Source organism: Rhinopithecus roxellana, chromosome 10 (assembly GCF_007565055.1).
Source record: "Rhinopithecus roxellana isolate Shanxi Qingling chromosome 10, ASM756505v1, whole genome shotgun sequence".
NCBI lineage: Eukaryota > Metazoa > Chordata > Mammalia > Primates > Cercopithecidae > Rhinopithecus > Rhinopithecus roxellana.
The window spans coordinates 133,929,599-133,945,489 of record NC_044558.1 but is presented as its reverse complement, the minus strand read 5'-3'; the positions used below and the strand labels follow the sequence as shown (position 1 = coordinate 133,945,489).

The 15,891-nt window shown below is 37.6% G+C and overlaps 1 protein-coding gene across 1 annotated transcript in view; it reads left to right on the top strand.

Annotated features, from left to right (window-relative positions):
- ITPR2 (inositol 1,4,5-trisphosphate receptor type 2) overlaps positions 1-15,891 on the top strand; it is a 493,060-nt gene that overhangs the window by 331,607 nt on the left and 145,562 nt on the right. Inside the window, exons 38-41 of the mRNA XM_010379849.2 lie at positions 4,367-4,475; positions 5,309-5,496; positions 12,414-12,597; positions 13,333-13,589. Of these exons, the coding sequence (XP_010378151.1) occupies positions 4,367-4,475; positions 5,309-5,496; positions 12,414-12,597; positions 13,333-13,589 (738 nt within the window). The remainder of the gene's footprint in view (positions 1-4,366; positions 4,476-5,308; positions 5,497-12,413; positions 12,598-13,332; positions 13,590-15,891) is intronic.

The following is a 15,891-nucleotide window of genomic DNA, read 5'->3' as shown; positions in this document are numbered from 1 at the left end:
GACTGAGGCCCAGAGTGATGAAGTAGCTTGTTTAAGATCCCCAGTTAGTATATGGCATAGAGGGGATTTAAACCCAGGCAGAGTGGCTTCAGTTGAGAACAGAAAAATGGGAAGCCCCTGCCTTTTCTATGGCAGTCTGAATATTAAATAGTGAGTAAATAGATGCTTCTAAGAGGCTATAATTGAATAAGAAGAGTGTTGCTCATTTGATTTTGATGTCTATGAATCTGATAGGCACTGTGATTTTATCTGCCAAAGCGAATTTAAAAATAATCACAAATATGATGCTTATTTTGATTTGGTGTGACATAATTCTACTCTTTGGCTGGTTTTCAATAGTTTTATTATTCTAGCAGTATAAAGGGCATTTTAAAAAGTAAACGGTAAAAAAGTTTTTCTATTTCATCTTTAAAAAAACTCATCGGTTTATCTCTTGGTTGGGTTCTTGCAGCAGTGTGATAAAAAGGTGTGATTAAAAGACTCTTCCAGGGGCAGGTGCAGTGGTTCATGTCTGTAATCCCAGAACTTTGGGAGGCCAAGGTGAGAGAATTGCTTGAGGTCGGGAGTGTGAGTTTGCAATGAGCTATGATTGTGCCACTGTACTCCAGCCTGGGCAATACAACAAGACCCTATCTCTAAATAATAATAGAAATAATAATACATAAAAGATTTTTGCAGAGACTAAAAGGGAAACTAGTTCATAAGGGTTCAGTCATCTTCACAACACGTTCCCTTTCAGACAGTGATGCCGACTTGTGCAATTTCAATAAAAAGTCCCGGATTTTTACATTGTCAGCTTCAGTTATTACAGGTGGGCCAACTGTCTCCTACAGGGTTAGAGTGAGTGGTCTGTAGAGGCCAGATCCATGAATAGTACAACAAACTGATCTACCCTTTAAAAAAATTAGTGCTTCAGTTAATATGACCTCACATTTTTCTCCCGAACTTATAACTTCAACCCTGTAGTTTATGGGTCTAAAAGATTTTTCATAGCATCTCCTTCTGCTATAATGAGAGTCACAGTAATTGCTCAAAGGCATTGACTCCAAAGAAATGCTTTATTTTGTTTTTCCATTCCTTTTGGAAGAAATATTCTTTGCCCAGGTGGATTTAATTCAACTCAAAGGACTTTCTCTTAAAAAAAGAAAAAGTGGCCGGGCGCGGTGGCTCAAGCCTGTAATCCCAGCACTTTGGGAGGCCGAGACGGGCGGATCACGAGGTCAGGAGATCGAGACCATCCTGGCTAATACGGTGAAACCCCGTCTCTACTAAAAAAATACAAAAAACTAGCCGGGCGAGGTGGTGGGCGCCTGTAGTCCCAGCTACTCTGGAGGCTGAGGCAGGAGAATGGCGTGAACCCAGGAGGCGGAGCTTGCAGTGAGCTGAGATCTGGCCACTGCACTCCAGCCTGGGCGGCAGAGCAAGACTCCGTCTCAAAAAAAAAAAAAAAAAAAAAGAAAAAGTAAGGACTATTTTCGTTTCTTATGTTTCTTCTAGGTGCTGTATTTAAGTTTTATAAGGGATAGTGGATAGTAGAGTTGTATTCGTTGGTAGAATAAGTTGTTACACTTCACTATTTCTTTTGAAGCTAGTCACCACTTTTACTTAGTACACCCCATTATGAAGAGGTCTTAAAGAAAGAAAACATGAAACAGGAAGCAATAATAAATGTCTGAGTTCTAAGAATTTAAGTACCAATAAATAAAAGTTGTTATAAGGATAAGCAAACTCCAGACACTCCCAGTGTCTGTTAGAATTCTTGGCACTGGCCGGGCATGGTGGCTTATGCTTGTAATCCCAGTACTTTGGGAGGCCGAGGCAGCCAGATTGCCTGAGGTCAGGTGTTTGAGACCAGTCTGGCTAACATGGTGAAACCAGTCTCCACTAAAAATACAAAAAAAAAAAAAAAAAAAAAAAAAAAGATTAGCCAGGCATGGTGTAATTCCTGAGTAGCTGAGGCAGGGGAATTGCTTGAACCAGGGAGGTGGAGATTGCAGTGAGCTGAGATTGCACCACTGTACTCCACTGTATACCACTGTACACACTGGGCAACAGAGCGAGACTCCATCTCAAAATAAATAAATAAATAAGTAAAGATTCTTGGCACTGTGACATTTAGGACGTGTTAGTTGAGTGTTAACTGTGCACAAGACAGGTCTGTCTGATGATCACGTAAGTTAGTAGACAGGCTATGCCATGTAGAGCCTCCTCAGAGTCAATGGCTCCTCTTATGCTTCCAGAAGACTTGGTAGATGTTTCTATTATGGCACTCATCTCATTGTGAACTCTTTGAGGGGAGGGTTATGTCTTATTGACTTAAAATGGTGCCTAAAACAATTGGCACCTAATGAATATTGTAGAATGGAGAGGGAAGATAGGACTGGTTCATAAGTAAGATGGAGGAAGATCATTTCAGGCAATGAATATAATAGGAGGAAAGGAAAGACATAGAAGGCTCTGCAGGCACAGTGACTCACGCCTGTAATCCCAGCACTTTAGGAGGCCGAGGCGGGTGGATCACGAGGTCAGGAGATCGAGACCATCCTGGCTAACACGGTGAAACCCCGTCTCTACTAAAAATACAAAAAATTAGCCAGGTGTGGTGGTGGACGCCTGTAGTCCCAGCTACTCGGGAGTCTGAGGCAGGAGGATGGCGTGAAGCCAGGAGGTAGAGCTTGCAGTGAGCCAAGATCGCGCCACCGCATGCCAGCCTGGACGACAGAGCGAGACTCTTCTCAAAAAAAAAAGAGAGAGAGAGAAATGATCACATGGTTGAATTTGGTTAAAATATAATTTAAGAAGGCACTATTGGAAGCTACAGCTGAAAAGGTAGAACGGGCAGGATTTCATGTCATTTGACATTTCAAATCATTGTCAAGTTGGGGTGGGGGCGTAGTAGGTGATTCCTTAAATTTGGAGCTTAAATGACGAGAATGGGTGTGATCTTCTTAAAAGAAATTAAAATTAAGGGGAAAACATTTGAAAGAGAAGGAATACTGTGTTCTGAAAAATTGAGTTTGAGCTTCCAGTGGAACCTCAAGACACAGGTAAGGAAATCTAAATGGAAACAGAGTGAGAAGCTTAGGAAAGCAAGGTCCAGGCTGGAGGAAACACATTTGGCAGGCAGATCAGCAGAAGTGATTGTGTAACTGAGGATAAGATGAAATTGCCAAACAGAAGAGGAGCACAACAAAAGAACTGAGAATAATACCTAAAGAACTTCAGAAAGAATAACCAAAATATGAGAAAGTGAAGGGGCAATGAGAGCTACATGTCACAGCATGAAGGTTGGATGCAGCATGACATGAAGAAATGGCTGGATTTTGTAGCCAAGAGTTGAGTCAGGTGTTGCTCGGTCACCTGTTAGCTGCATGATCTGCAGCCAATTACCTAAGCTCTTGGGCCACAGTTTCCTTACCTTACCTGCAAGGTGGGAATAACACCTCTGAAGTTGTGTTAATGTAAATAGTTTAAACAAGTATTCCTTAAATAATGCTTTTAAATCACTCCTTTTATTAAAATAATAATCACCAATAAAAGAGAAGGTTTGGAGTTATCTGTGTTTCTTATGTACATGTAAGCAATTATATTACAAAATGTATTATTGTAAAAATGTCCTGTAATGAGTACAAAATTGAAGACTTAGGAAGTTTTGGATTATGTAATTTGTAAAGGAATACACTGTCTTTTGCCCACAGTCTTCTGAGTAAAGCATTTTGGAGTTTAAATATAATTCAGTCTGTTTTATCAAGGTTAATTTTTTGAGTACCTGCTCTGTTCCCAACTCTTTTCTTGCTCTTCTGACTAAATTCCTCTACCTAAGCCCTTTGCTTTCCAATTCTTAGGGTATTTATTATTCTGAGTCTTCTTTAGGTGACTGATACTCCCCAACTCTGCAAGCTACAGCTTTTGAAGCAATCTTAAATTTATAGCATTTGTGATTTTTCTAGTGCATTCTATTGAACACACTCTTCTTTTTTATTTTTGACAGAATAAAATTATATTTAAAACTGTTTATTGAGTTATGATTAATTGGCATACAAAAAGCTGTACATATTTAATGTCTTCATCTTGATGAGTTTGGAGATAAGTATACACTATGAAACCACCAGCACAATATCTGCCATGAACCTGTTCATCACCTCCAAAAAGCTTCTCCCATCCTGTTTATTTATTATGAGAAGCAAAATTATTGTTTTATTGGATGTACTCGTAAATTTTTTGCCTCAGAAAATATTATCTGATATAAAGTTAATTTTTCCATGCCTCAACATCATTCACAAAATGCTTTTAAAGCATTTAGCCTACTGGCATTTTTCACTTTTGTTAGAAAAGGAAACTAACTCTTTGTTATTCTTCTTATTAGGGTAACACATTAAGAAAGATACTTCTGAATCGATACTTTAAAGGTGATTATAGTATTGGCATGAATGGACACCTATCAGGAGCCTACTCCAAAACTGCACAGGTGGGAGGTAAGTCCTGTCATCTGTTTTTTCATTTTAGGATTCTCATGATACATCTCCATGTCATTGTTACTCTCGTATTTTACTGAAATGGCAGAGATATAAAAGAGTCATTTAAAAATCACTATTAAAAACTTTCATACAATTTGGGGTTCATAAAACAACAGATTTGAACATCAGAATTGACTTTGCTTTTTGACTTTGGAAAAATAGTTAAGTTATAATCTCTTAATATAGAAATTAAGGACAAAATAAAGCTAGTTTTCTTTTCTAGTTTTAAGAAAAACATTTAATCACATGTGTCAAACATTTAATGAAGAGTTCTGTTTTTACAAACTTTGATTTTTTAAACTCAGGCGTTTTTTTGTTTGTTTGTTTGTTTTGTTGTTGTTGTTTTTTTCTTTTTTCCGAGACAGAGCCTTGCTCTGTTACCCAGGCTAGAGTGCAGTGACGCAGTCTTGGCTCACTGAAACCTCTGCCTCCCAGGTTCAAGCGATTCTCCTGCCTCAGCCTCCCAAGTAGCTAGGATTACAGTCATGTGCCACCACACCTGGCTAATTTTTGTGTTTTTACAGAAGTTTTTACAGAAGTTTCACTCTGTTGGCCAGGCTGGTCTCGGACTCCTGACCTCAAGTGATCTGCCAGCCTTGGCGTCCCAAAGTGCTGGGATTACAGGCGTGAGCCACCATGCCCAGCCTCAAGCTTCTATTATATTTAACTTTGTAGGGAAAAATCTCAATGATTAATATTTTTATTAAAATAATGAAATTTAAGAATTTGAAAAACCTACATGTTAATAATGTGCACAATTAAGGTTTATTTATTTATTTTTCTAATCACAGGAAGCTTTTCTGGACAAGATTCAGATAAGATGGGAATATCAATGTCAGATATTCAGTGTCTGCTGGATAAAGAAGGTGCATCAGAACTTGTCATCGATGTTATAGTGAACACCAAAAATGACAGAATTTTTTCGGAAGGCATTTTCCTCGGCATTGCCTTGCTTGAAGGAGGAAATACACAAACACAGGTACTTTTTCATCAATCATGGGGATTACATTTATTATTGGTATTTCTTGTTTACTTGTCACAGAAACCAAGGAAAAGTGATGTGTTTCTTTTAGCTCTTATTACTATCTAAAAAAAAAAAAAATCCATGTATCACACTTTTCTTAAATTTGTTTGCTGTAGAAACTACAGAGCTTCACAATTTATTCAGTCAAGCAGAACATTCCTCTGAAAATTCCTTCTGACATTATTCCAGGAATTCCACAACAGTGAGCAATATGCTTACCTGCACACAGGAGATTAGGCCACTATTTCCAGAAGGCACATGTTTTCTTTTGAAACTTCTGCCAAGGGACCCGTAGGCTTGACTACACCCAAAGGCAAAACGTGCTGCATGAGCCGGAGAGCTGGGGAGTGTTCCCAGATGACAGACATTTTCCTCCAGTGTTTTTTTTTTTTTTTTTTATCATTATGGTTAAATAGTAACAATTGTACATATTTATTGGGTACAGTGTGATATTTTGATACATGTATATAATATGTAATGATCAAATCAAGGTAATTAGCACATCCTTCACCTCAAGCGTTTATCATTTTTTTGTGTTGGGAACACTCAAAATTCACTTTTCTGGCTATTTGAAAATATACAATAAATTGTTAATTATGGCCACCCTACCGAGGATTAGAACACAGGAATTTATTCCTGCTATCTAGCTGTGTGTTTTGCTGCTTGGTAGCCTGCTCTTTCTAGGTTTGCCTTGGTCAGTAAAGAAAACTACCTACTTACAACTAAGTATATAATTAGAAATTCTAAAAGCCATTTTCTCAACTCATGGCCAGCAGAAGCCATGTCTAATTTGAAACTTGGATATTGTGCTTCATTTAACCGTCAAATACGTTGAACAATAGGAATATTACCATCTAACACATCCAATCACAGTGGCTTTAGGAATAAAGGCCTCAAGAGCAGCAAGTGGCATGGTGGCAAAACGACACTAAATCTATAGTACTTAGTTGAGAAAAGAAAGTGTTTAAAATTCTCATGATGCTGTAGCTGCAGCATAGATTTCCTCTGCGGAAAGTTGAGGAAGGAGGTGACGGAAGTTGAGTGAGTTTTCTTGGAAATTATCTTATCTGAACCAGGTGTTCAGTTGGGACTTTTTAAAAATTATATTTAATTTTTAATTGACAAATAATCATTGTGTATATTTATGGGGTACAATCTGATGCTTTGAGATATATATATATATATATTGTGTAATGATCAAATGAGGATAATTAGCATATCCATCACTTCAAATATTTATCATTTACTTGTAGTGAGAGCATTTAAAATTCTTTCAGCTATTTGGAAATATATAACATATTATTGTTATTGAGTATCATTGCCTTACTTTGCAGTAGAACACCGAAACTTACTCCTCCTGTTTAACTGAAACTGGACTCTTTGACCAATGTTCCACTGTCTACTTCTATGACTTCAGCATTTTTAGATTCCACTATTTTACTTATCAGTGGATGAATGATTTTTAAAAATGTGGTTTATGAACATGACAAAATACTATTCAGACTTAAACCAGGAAGTTCTGTCAACTGGGACTTTCTAGAGAAAGTGTCCAGGCAACCACATAACATTAGATAGAGACTTGTTCAGTGGACAGAAGTGACAGTATTTTTTTTTTTTTTTTTTTTTTTTTTTTTTTTGGTAGGGGGCATCTCTAGAAGAAATCCTTAGGATTACAGTCTTTTCTAGATTTCTGTTTCTAGGCCACTAAGGGTCACCAGATGGGATCATCCTTCATCCTTCGCACTTATTTTTGCTTACTTGTATCCTCATATTACTGTGGAATAAGCCAGCTCCCATTGGAAACTGCACCTTCTACTTATAAATTCCCGGCAAGTTGTTCCCCTAAGATCTCTTCACAACCGAAATGTTTTTCAGTCCTTCTTTACATGATTTTCTGTGGCATTTGCCACTAGTGACTTTTTCTTTCTTCTTGAAACCTTTTCTGCCTGGGTCTTGGGACACCACCCTCTCCAGCTTGTCTTCTACCTCCTGCCATTTCTTCTTAGCCTTCTGCAAAGGTTTTTCTTCCTCTACTTAACTCTTGAATCCTGACATCTGCCAAGTTTCTTTGCACTCTCTCTTCTCACTCTGTTTGTTCTCCAGTCTGACCTCATCCATTTCCACACCTTTAACGTTTACTGTGTTTGGATGCTTCTGAACTCACTGATGTTCTAAACTCTGTATCCAGCTGTCTTCCAGAATATTTAGTGGGATGTGCACAAATGACTTAAGCTCAACATATCTCACATGGAATCTGCTGTTGTTCTCCATACACCCACTGCTGCTTTTGCCATTACCTCTCTCAGTGATTGGCACTCCATCTACCCAGTTGTCTGATCAGGCAATGATGGTCAGCCTTGAACTTAACTTCTCCACCCTCACTTACTCTCTTCCTGAACATCCCACTGATGACCAACTTCTGTGATTCTACCCCCTTAATATCCCTCATATCCATACTCTATTATTTTTCAATCCCTGCTTTTCCAGCTCTCACTACAGATCCTCCTTATCCTTTCCCAGACAGTGACAACTAGTCTTCTAAGAGGTGTCCCTGCTTCTAGTTTTGCCCTTCTCCAAATCATTCTTCATGTTGCCTTCAAAGATGCCTTTCCAAAAACATGCTATTCTTCTGCTTAAAATCTGTCACCTGCCCTATAAAGACAAACTCCCTGCTACAGTCCATAAGATCCTTCCTGTTCTCTTCAAATTTTCCAACTTTCCCTTGTTCTTCCACCCTCTTGCCTCCTCCATCCTTCCTCTTATGCATCAGCTACACTTAGCTCTTTGTTATTCCTCAAATGCGTTGTGTTATTTCTCATGCTGCTTTCTCCTCTTTGAGGATTCAACTCAATGCATTTCTCCTAGAAGCCTTTTCAGGCTCTGTATCTCACTGGGTAGAATTGATTACTGCTTACTGTATGCCCCTGTTATAACCTGTGGACGTCTTTAATGACATTTCTGCCACTTTTTTTTTGTTTGTTTGTTTTTGAGATGGAGTTTCACCCTTGTTGCCCAGTCTGGAGTGCAATGGTACAATCTTGGCTCACTTCAACTTCCGCCTCCCGGGTTCAAGCGATTCTCCTGCCTCAGCCTGCTGAGTAGCTGGGATTACAGGAACCCACCGCCATGCCTGGCTAATTTTTTGTATTTTTAGTAGAGATAGGGTTTCATCCTGTTGGCCAGGCTGGTCTCCAACTCCTGACCTCAGGTGATCCACCTGTCTTGGCCTCCAAAAATGCTGGGATTACAGGCGTGAGCCACCGGACCCGGCCATTTCTGCCACCTTTTTGTGCCTCTTCATGTGTGTATCAGGTGCTGTCTGGTAAATTATAAGTCCTTAAAGGTTGAAACTACATTTTATTCATCTTGGTACCCCTTGTATCTGGACCAATCTTGGGGTTCAATCAGTGTGCAGGAGGGAATGGATCTGTGAATGTATGGTCCTAATCAAATTCTTTCTTCTTCACAAAGTCTTTCCTAGCTTGTCTGAGGCATTTGGTGTCCATTCCCTTATCTCAGCTCCTATGCACTTGTTTCTTTAATACCCACTTGGCATTTTGCATGTGCTACTTTGTTTGGTTGTAATTTGTATGACACCCTGCCTCTCCAATTGAATTGCAACTTCTTCAGTATAGGGGATCATATCCTATTCTTTATGTCTACAGTGCTTTATAGCCATTCAACAAATATTTGTTGATGAAGCAGCGTTAAATTACTTTTATATATGAAAACCTTCTTTTAAGATGGATTATGACAATAGGTACCAGCCTTCCTCTACTCGGATGTCTCACGTTGTATAACCCAGGTGGCAACTGTGTTTTCCTGGCTCTAAGAGGTCTAGTTGAGATTAGCTCAAATCTTATTCCTTGCCCTATAGCAGTCTAAAGCACACTCCTCCCCAATACACTTGCCAGTTCCCCGGGGGTTTTACATTCTCACTGTCTTCTTAGCCAGAAACAGTCTTGCTTTCTCAGCACATAGATTCTTAACACCCCTGCTTCTGTCATGCTGAGAATTGCAGCCCCTTCCTTAATTTCTTCCTTTCTAACTACATTAAGTCAACGTATGTATGTTCTATACTTTATTAAAGATCAACTGAAGGGGAGGATACAGGAGATACTTCTATTACAGTTTCACATGGAACCTAATGATAGCAATAAGAAAAATCATACCTACTAAATACGAGGCACTGTTCTTTGTGATTTGTGTGTATTACCTTGGCTAATATTCAAACAACCTGTGAGGTAACTGGTATGTTATCCTATTTTACTGAAGAAGAAACTGAGATAGACCCAAGCTTACGTCGCTAGTTAGAGATAGAGCCAGGTTTCAAATCCATGCAGTCTGGCTCCAGATCTGTGCTCTTAGATGCAATAAGCATCTATTTTCTAGGAATAATCATCCCCATCCTCACCCCTAGGATATTTCACTTGAGGATTCTCCCTGCGTCATGCTCTTGTCTTTCTCCATTCTCACTTCCCTTCCCTTCTCTGCCTCTTCCACTCACCTGTCACACATATCTGTTTATCCATCCCCCTTAGTTCCAAAACACTTGGAGGTTCTTTCCTCTTACACTCTGTGCAGCTAATAGAGGTAGTTTCCTAAGCAAAAACCATATCTTTAGTGAGAGGAATCCTTATGCTACTTGTTGAGATTATATAAATATATATGAAACCTACTTTTCCTTTTAAAAATCGTGTTGTTCACGGTGGCTGTAATCCCAGCACTTTGGGAGGCCGAGACGGGCGGATCACGAGGTCAAGAGATCGAGACCATCCTGGCTAACACGGTGAAACCCCGTCTCTACTAAAAAAATACAAAAAACTAGCCAGGTGTGGTGGTGGGCGCCTGTAGTCCCAGCTACTCGGGAGGCTGAGGCAGGAGAATGGCCTAAACCCGGGAAGCGGAGCTTGCAGTGAGCTGAGATCCGGCCACTGCACTCCAGCCTGGGTGACAGAGCCAGACACCATCTCAAAAAATCATCATAATCATAATCATAATCATAATCATAATCATGTTGTTAAGCATTGTAGATACCTGGTTCTTAAAAGGTGTTATCTCTGTAAATAATCTAGTGTTTTGATCGTAAGAGGTTGTTTTATACATTTAGTGATTTAGAGTCAGAAAATCTAGATTTAAATCCTAGCTCTACCCCTTACTAGTTACATAATATTGGGCAAGTCACTCATCTTTACTAAACCTCATTTTATGAATCTATAAATTGGAACTAAGAACACTCTATTCATCACACTGTTGAATTGAAAGTATCTATGAAGTGATGTATACGGAAGAACTACGTAAATTATGAAACTTTGTTTTAATAGAGCCACAAAGTTCTCATAACTCCTCATTAATATATTGGAAACTCCTTCCACCTTCTAACCCTGTTATATTGAAAATATTCAGACTTTATCATCTGTTTAATTCATGGGATTGTAGAGGTCTGTGGATGCTGCATTTATTGTTTGAATTAACGAAACCAGCTTGACTGTTTTACTGTGGTTGCGATGGTTACCGTGACTTTTTGGCCTTATTTCTTAAGGGTTGCTCGCCTTCTGTGTAGGAGCTTACCCTTGTAGGTGTGCAGCTGACGTCTAAGGCTTCATAAGACACTCTGTGTATATACATTGTGCAGTAGAGAAAATTGCAGGGTAGGCAACCATTTCAAGACCTGATGTCATTAGAGTCTCGGTTATGGATCCCAAGACCTGTGGGTCATGGTTCCAGGAATTCCTAAAGGAAAGCATATCCTGGAGGCAAACTCCCCAAATTTGGCTATTTAAATGTTCTTATATTGGAATAGGACCAGTTCTGCTTGATCTGGAAATTATTTTTTCTTATATTTTCTTCATACTATCTCTCCTCAAGCTTATATAACTCTTTTATTCACTATAGTTAGGGAGTTACTATCTTTATTAATTTACAAATGATATTTATCTTGTCTTGTGTCTATCTCATAATCTTGGTAGTAATAAGTTATAATTTCCCCACCCACTTCAAATTCTATCTTCCCTGGAATGTGTTATCTTTCCTACCTCCTCCTGCTTCTCCTGGACACTTCCATAAGGCATTGAGCAGACAAGAATTGGGTAAATCTCCCCAGGGCTGAATATTTCCACATCTTACAAAGATACATTTTATCATACTTTTGTTTCTGAACCATTTCTGCCTCATTATTGACTAAATTTATTTTAAGGTGGATTTGTCTGAGACCCCATGCAAAACAATGTAGCTAATGAGGGACCAAAAGAAGTTGGTACCTGTTTATCAGTGAGATCCCATGAGTGAGGCTACCGTGGTGACACTTTGTAAATTTCTAAAATGTGCTGTAATTTAGATAAAGAGAAAAATAGTCCTTTGTAACTTTCCATAAACTCATGTTTATACAGGGTGATCATTGGATTGATGGCTATTTTCCACTTTAGATTACAAACTTATGAGAGCAAGGATTGTGGTTGGTTTCCATTTTTGTTCTATCCCTATTAACAGAGGGCTTGACACATAGTAGGCACTCAATACATACATGTTGAATCAATGCCTGACTTTATAATAATATAAAAATCAAAGAATTCTTTCCATACAACATCTTATAATATCCCTGTACATTTTTAAAAATATATAACCAGTAAGGATAAATTAAACAGCATATGAAAATATGTTGGAGTTTAGTGGAAAATGCTAAGTAAATACCAACTATTATTAGTACACATTAAATAGTACAAGAAACTGGCAAAGGCTGTCAATTTATGAAATAATAATGGGTAGTGTATTAAGTATGTGCTTTTACCTATAATGCTTATGTTTATTTCAAGCATAAAAACACTATTTGTCTCCCCTTGGGTATTGATGTCTTAAAATATGTTTTCTTGCAGTATTCTTTCTACCAGCAGTTGCATGAACAAAAAAAGTCAGAAAAATTCTTTAAAGTTCTCTATGATCGAATGAAGGCTGCTCAGAAAGAAATAAGATCAACAGTGACAGTTAATACCATAGATTTAGGTAGCAAAAAAAGGGATGATGACAATGAATTGATGACATCTGGTCCACGAATGAGAGGTAAAGAAGCATTTGGGTATTTGGGAGAACAGAGTGAGAGAAAAGAGGGGAATAGCGTTTAAATCTCATTAACATTTGTCATCTCTCTTCTGTTGGTTTAATTATCCCCACTGTGGCTCTGATCATCCATAAAGAATTTTGGTCATGGGTTGACCCTAAAACGGCTCTGCAGGACTAAACTTAAATGAGACATAATCAGTGCAAAGCAACCAACGACATGAAAAATGTTTGATTTCACTGTGGCATGCATGGTAAAGAAAAACTGCCCCAAATCTTTTAAGTGACCATGAAAATAAAACTTTAAAAACAGAAATTACCACACCAAACTCCAATGAAAGATTCTTGGTATTCAGAATAACAAAATCATCCATGTATTAAATACAAATCATAAAGACACTAACATTTTGAAGTTTATTACATTTTCCTACCTTCTTGAATATGAAACTCATATATATATGAGTTTATATATATGAATATATATATATATCAGAAAGACATGAGTCCTTTTAACATTTGCTAAGCATTGAGATCTTTTTTATGACCCACTGCAAGTTTAACTTTTAAGTGCTATCCCAAATCCTTTTTGGAAATTGTTGCACCTTTTTTCAGATTATTTTTAATTCAATTGTTAGAGAATTTGGGTACCTGGTTGTTTTTTGTTTTTTTTTTTTTTTTTTCTAAAAATTAGCAAAAGCAGATTGGCTCAGAAATATAAAAGTACTGCTTTGTTTTCAGTAAGAGATTCACCACTACATTTAAAAGAGGGAATGAAAGGGCAATTAACAGAAGCTTCTTCAGCAACATCCAAAGCATATTGTGTATACAGAAGAGAAATGGATCCAGAAATAGACATTATGTGCACAGGACCAGAAGCAGGAAACACTGAGGAAAAATCTGCAGAGGAAGCGACAATGAGTCCTGCAATTGGCATCATGCAGCCAATACTGAGATTTCTTCAGTTACTGTGTGAGAATCACAACCGCGAATTGCAGGTATTTGTTCTGTTTTGTGTGAAAGCTGAGAATACAACCTATGTTTGTAAGTAATTAAATTCCAATAAAACCAACAAATAGTTTTGGAGAGAGTTTTGGAAAGATAATCAATAAAAGCAATAGTGCTCTTCTGAAATGGGAAGAAACTTTGGTATCGGTGAAGAAAAGGAAGAAGAAAATCCTTTTATACAAAAATAAAATAAAATAAAATAAAATAAAATCAGGCTCATACAGTATCATCCTCATACAGTATCATCCTCATCAATATTTTTAGCCTCAAATATTTTTAGCCTCAGTGGGCATCCTCTCTTCCTAGTATTCTCTGGTAAGGTTATATTGTTGAGAGAGATCATATTTGTCTCATCTATATCTTTCATGGTTTTATAGTCTTAACGGGCTTTCATTATTTTCAAGCCAATTCATATTTCTCGAGTGAGAGTACTGAGTATATTGGTATGTCTTCATTTGAAACAGAATTAACATAGAACAGGATGTTTTTAACTAGAGTGAAGGTGGATACATTCAAAAATGAATGTAGTCAGTGTCTTATATCTTCTTTCCTGCATTTTCCTTTGTTAGATAGATGAACTTAGGAGTGCCTATGAATTTTGAATTTTGGCCGCTGTTTTGCATTGTTTGTACACAAGCAGGCCAAGGCCAGAAGCATTGCTTCTGGAGGGACAATACTGGATCAGTGCCCATGGGCATATCCTAACCCATTTCGTCTGTCAGTGTAGGAAATAGATGTATAGGGTATATAGCACATTAGATAGTATCTGATTGAACAGTTTACTGATAGGAGTGTGGGATCAGTATAGAAAATACTACTTTTAAAATTGTCTTAAGAAGAATAAATGGTAGATATAAATTCAAATAAACACATTAAATAATAAATTAATAGAAATAAATACTAAATTGAAATATGAAACAAGTTTCCTTTCCAGCTTACCCTTTTACTAGGTTTACACCCCAGAGAAAATCACTGTTAACAGGTGATTAATCTGGAGAACGTGACTGAATATTGTCAAGGTCCAGGTTTTTTCTTCTAGAAATTTTTATGCATGCGTAAGCATATTGATCTGTGCAGGTAAACATTTTTTTTTAAATCATATTCTATGGTATTCTGGCCAGGCGCGGTGGCTCACGCCTGTAATCCCAGCACTTTGGGAGGCCGAGATGGGTGCATCACAAGGTCAGAAGATCAAGACCATCCTGGTTAACATGGTGAAATCCTGTGTCTACTAAAAAAAATACAAAAAATTAGCTGGGCGTGGTGGCGGGCGCCTGTAGTCCCAGCTAGTCTGGAGGCTGAGACAGGAGAATGGCGTGAACCCGGGAGGCGGAGCTTGCAGTGAGCCAAGATCTTGCCACTGCACTCCAGCCTGGGTGACAGAGTGAGACTCCGTCTCAAGAAAAAAAAAAAAAAAAATCATATTTTATGGTATTCCTCAACTTACATTTTTCATTTAGTAATATCCGTTATTAGTCAATTACTTATTGCCAGGTTATGTTTATTGGTACATGTTGAAGTACCGAATTTGTATAGTTTTATAGTATTCTAATGTTTGAATGTACTATTGTTTATTAAGCCAGTCACATTACCATAGTTATGATATGGTTTCTGGTGTTTGTATAACAAGCAGTATGCAGGGAACCTGTTGGTGTACTTGTGTACATATATCTAGAAAAACTTTTTAGAAGTGGAGCTGTATGTTAACTGAAAATTTTGATAGATAACTTCCAGTTGCCCTTCATAATGGTTATATCATTTATAATCAATGAACAATGAAGTTGCACTGTTCCTATAAGATTATTTATAATTGAAAATTTGCTTCTCTCCCTAATGAACTTCTTTCTACCTAGTTTTTTTTCTCTTTTTCCCACTTCTCATTACTTTTGCCCTCTGTGTGTAGTTTGATAATGACACTGAGAAATGTTTATTATGAACCATCTTGAGATATATGTATATAAAATATGTATATATATACACAAAGGCACAATATATTATATATTATATATAGTACATACATGTGTGTGTGTATATGTATGTGTGTGTGTGCGTGTGTGTGTGTATATATATATAGATAGATAGATGCTTGAGGAAAAACCTAAGGCCTAAGGGCCTTTCTCCCTCCTTAAATGGAGGACAATTTTAATAAATGCGAATAATTTTCTTACAAAGAAAAGTTAGAAAAGCGCAACCTGCATGTTATGCTCATGTACGCTAGAACTTAAAGTATAATAAAAAATAAAAGAAAAAGAAAAAAAAAGAAAAGCGCACATATGGGGAGAACAACAAACA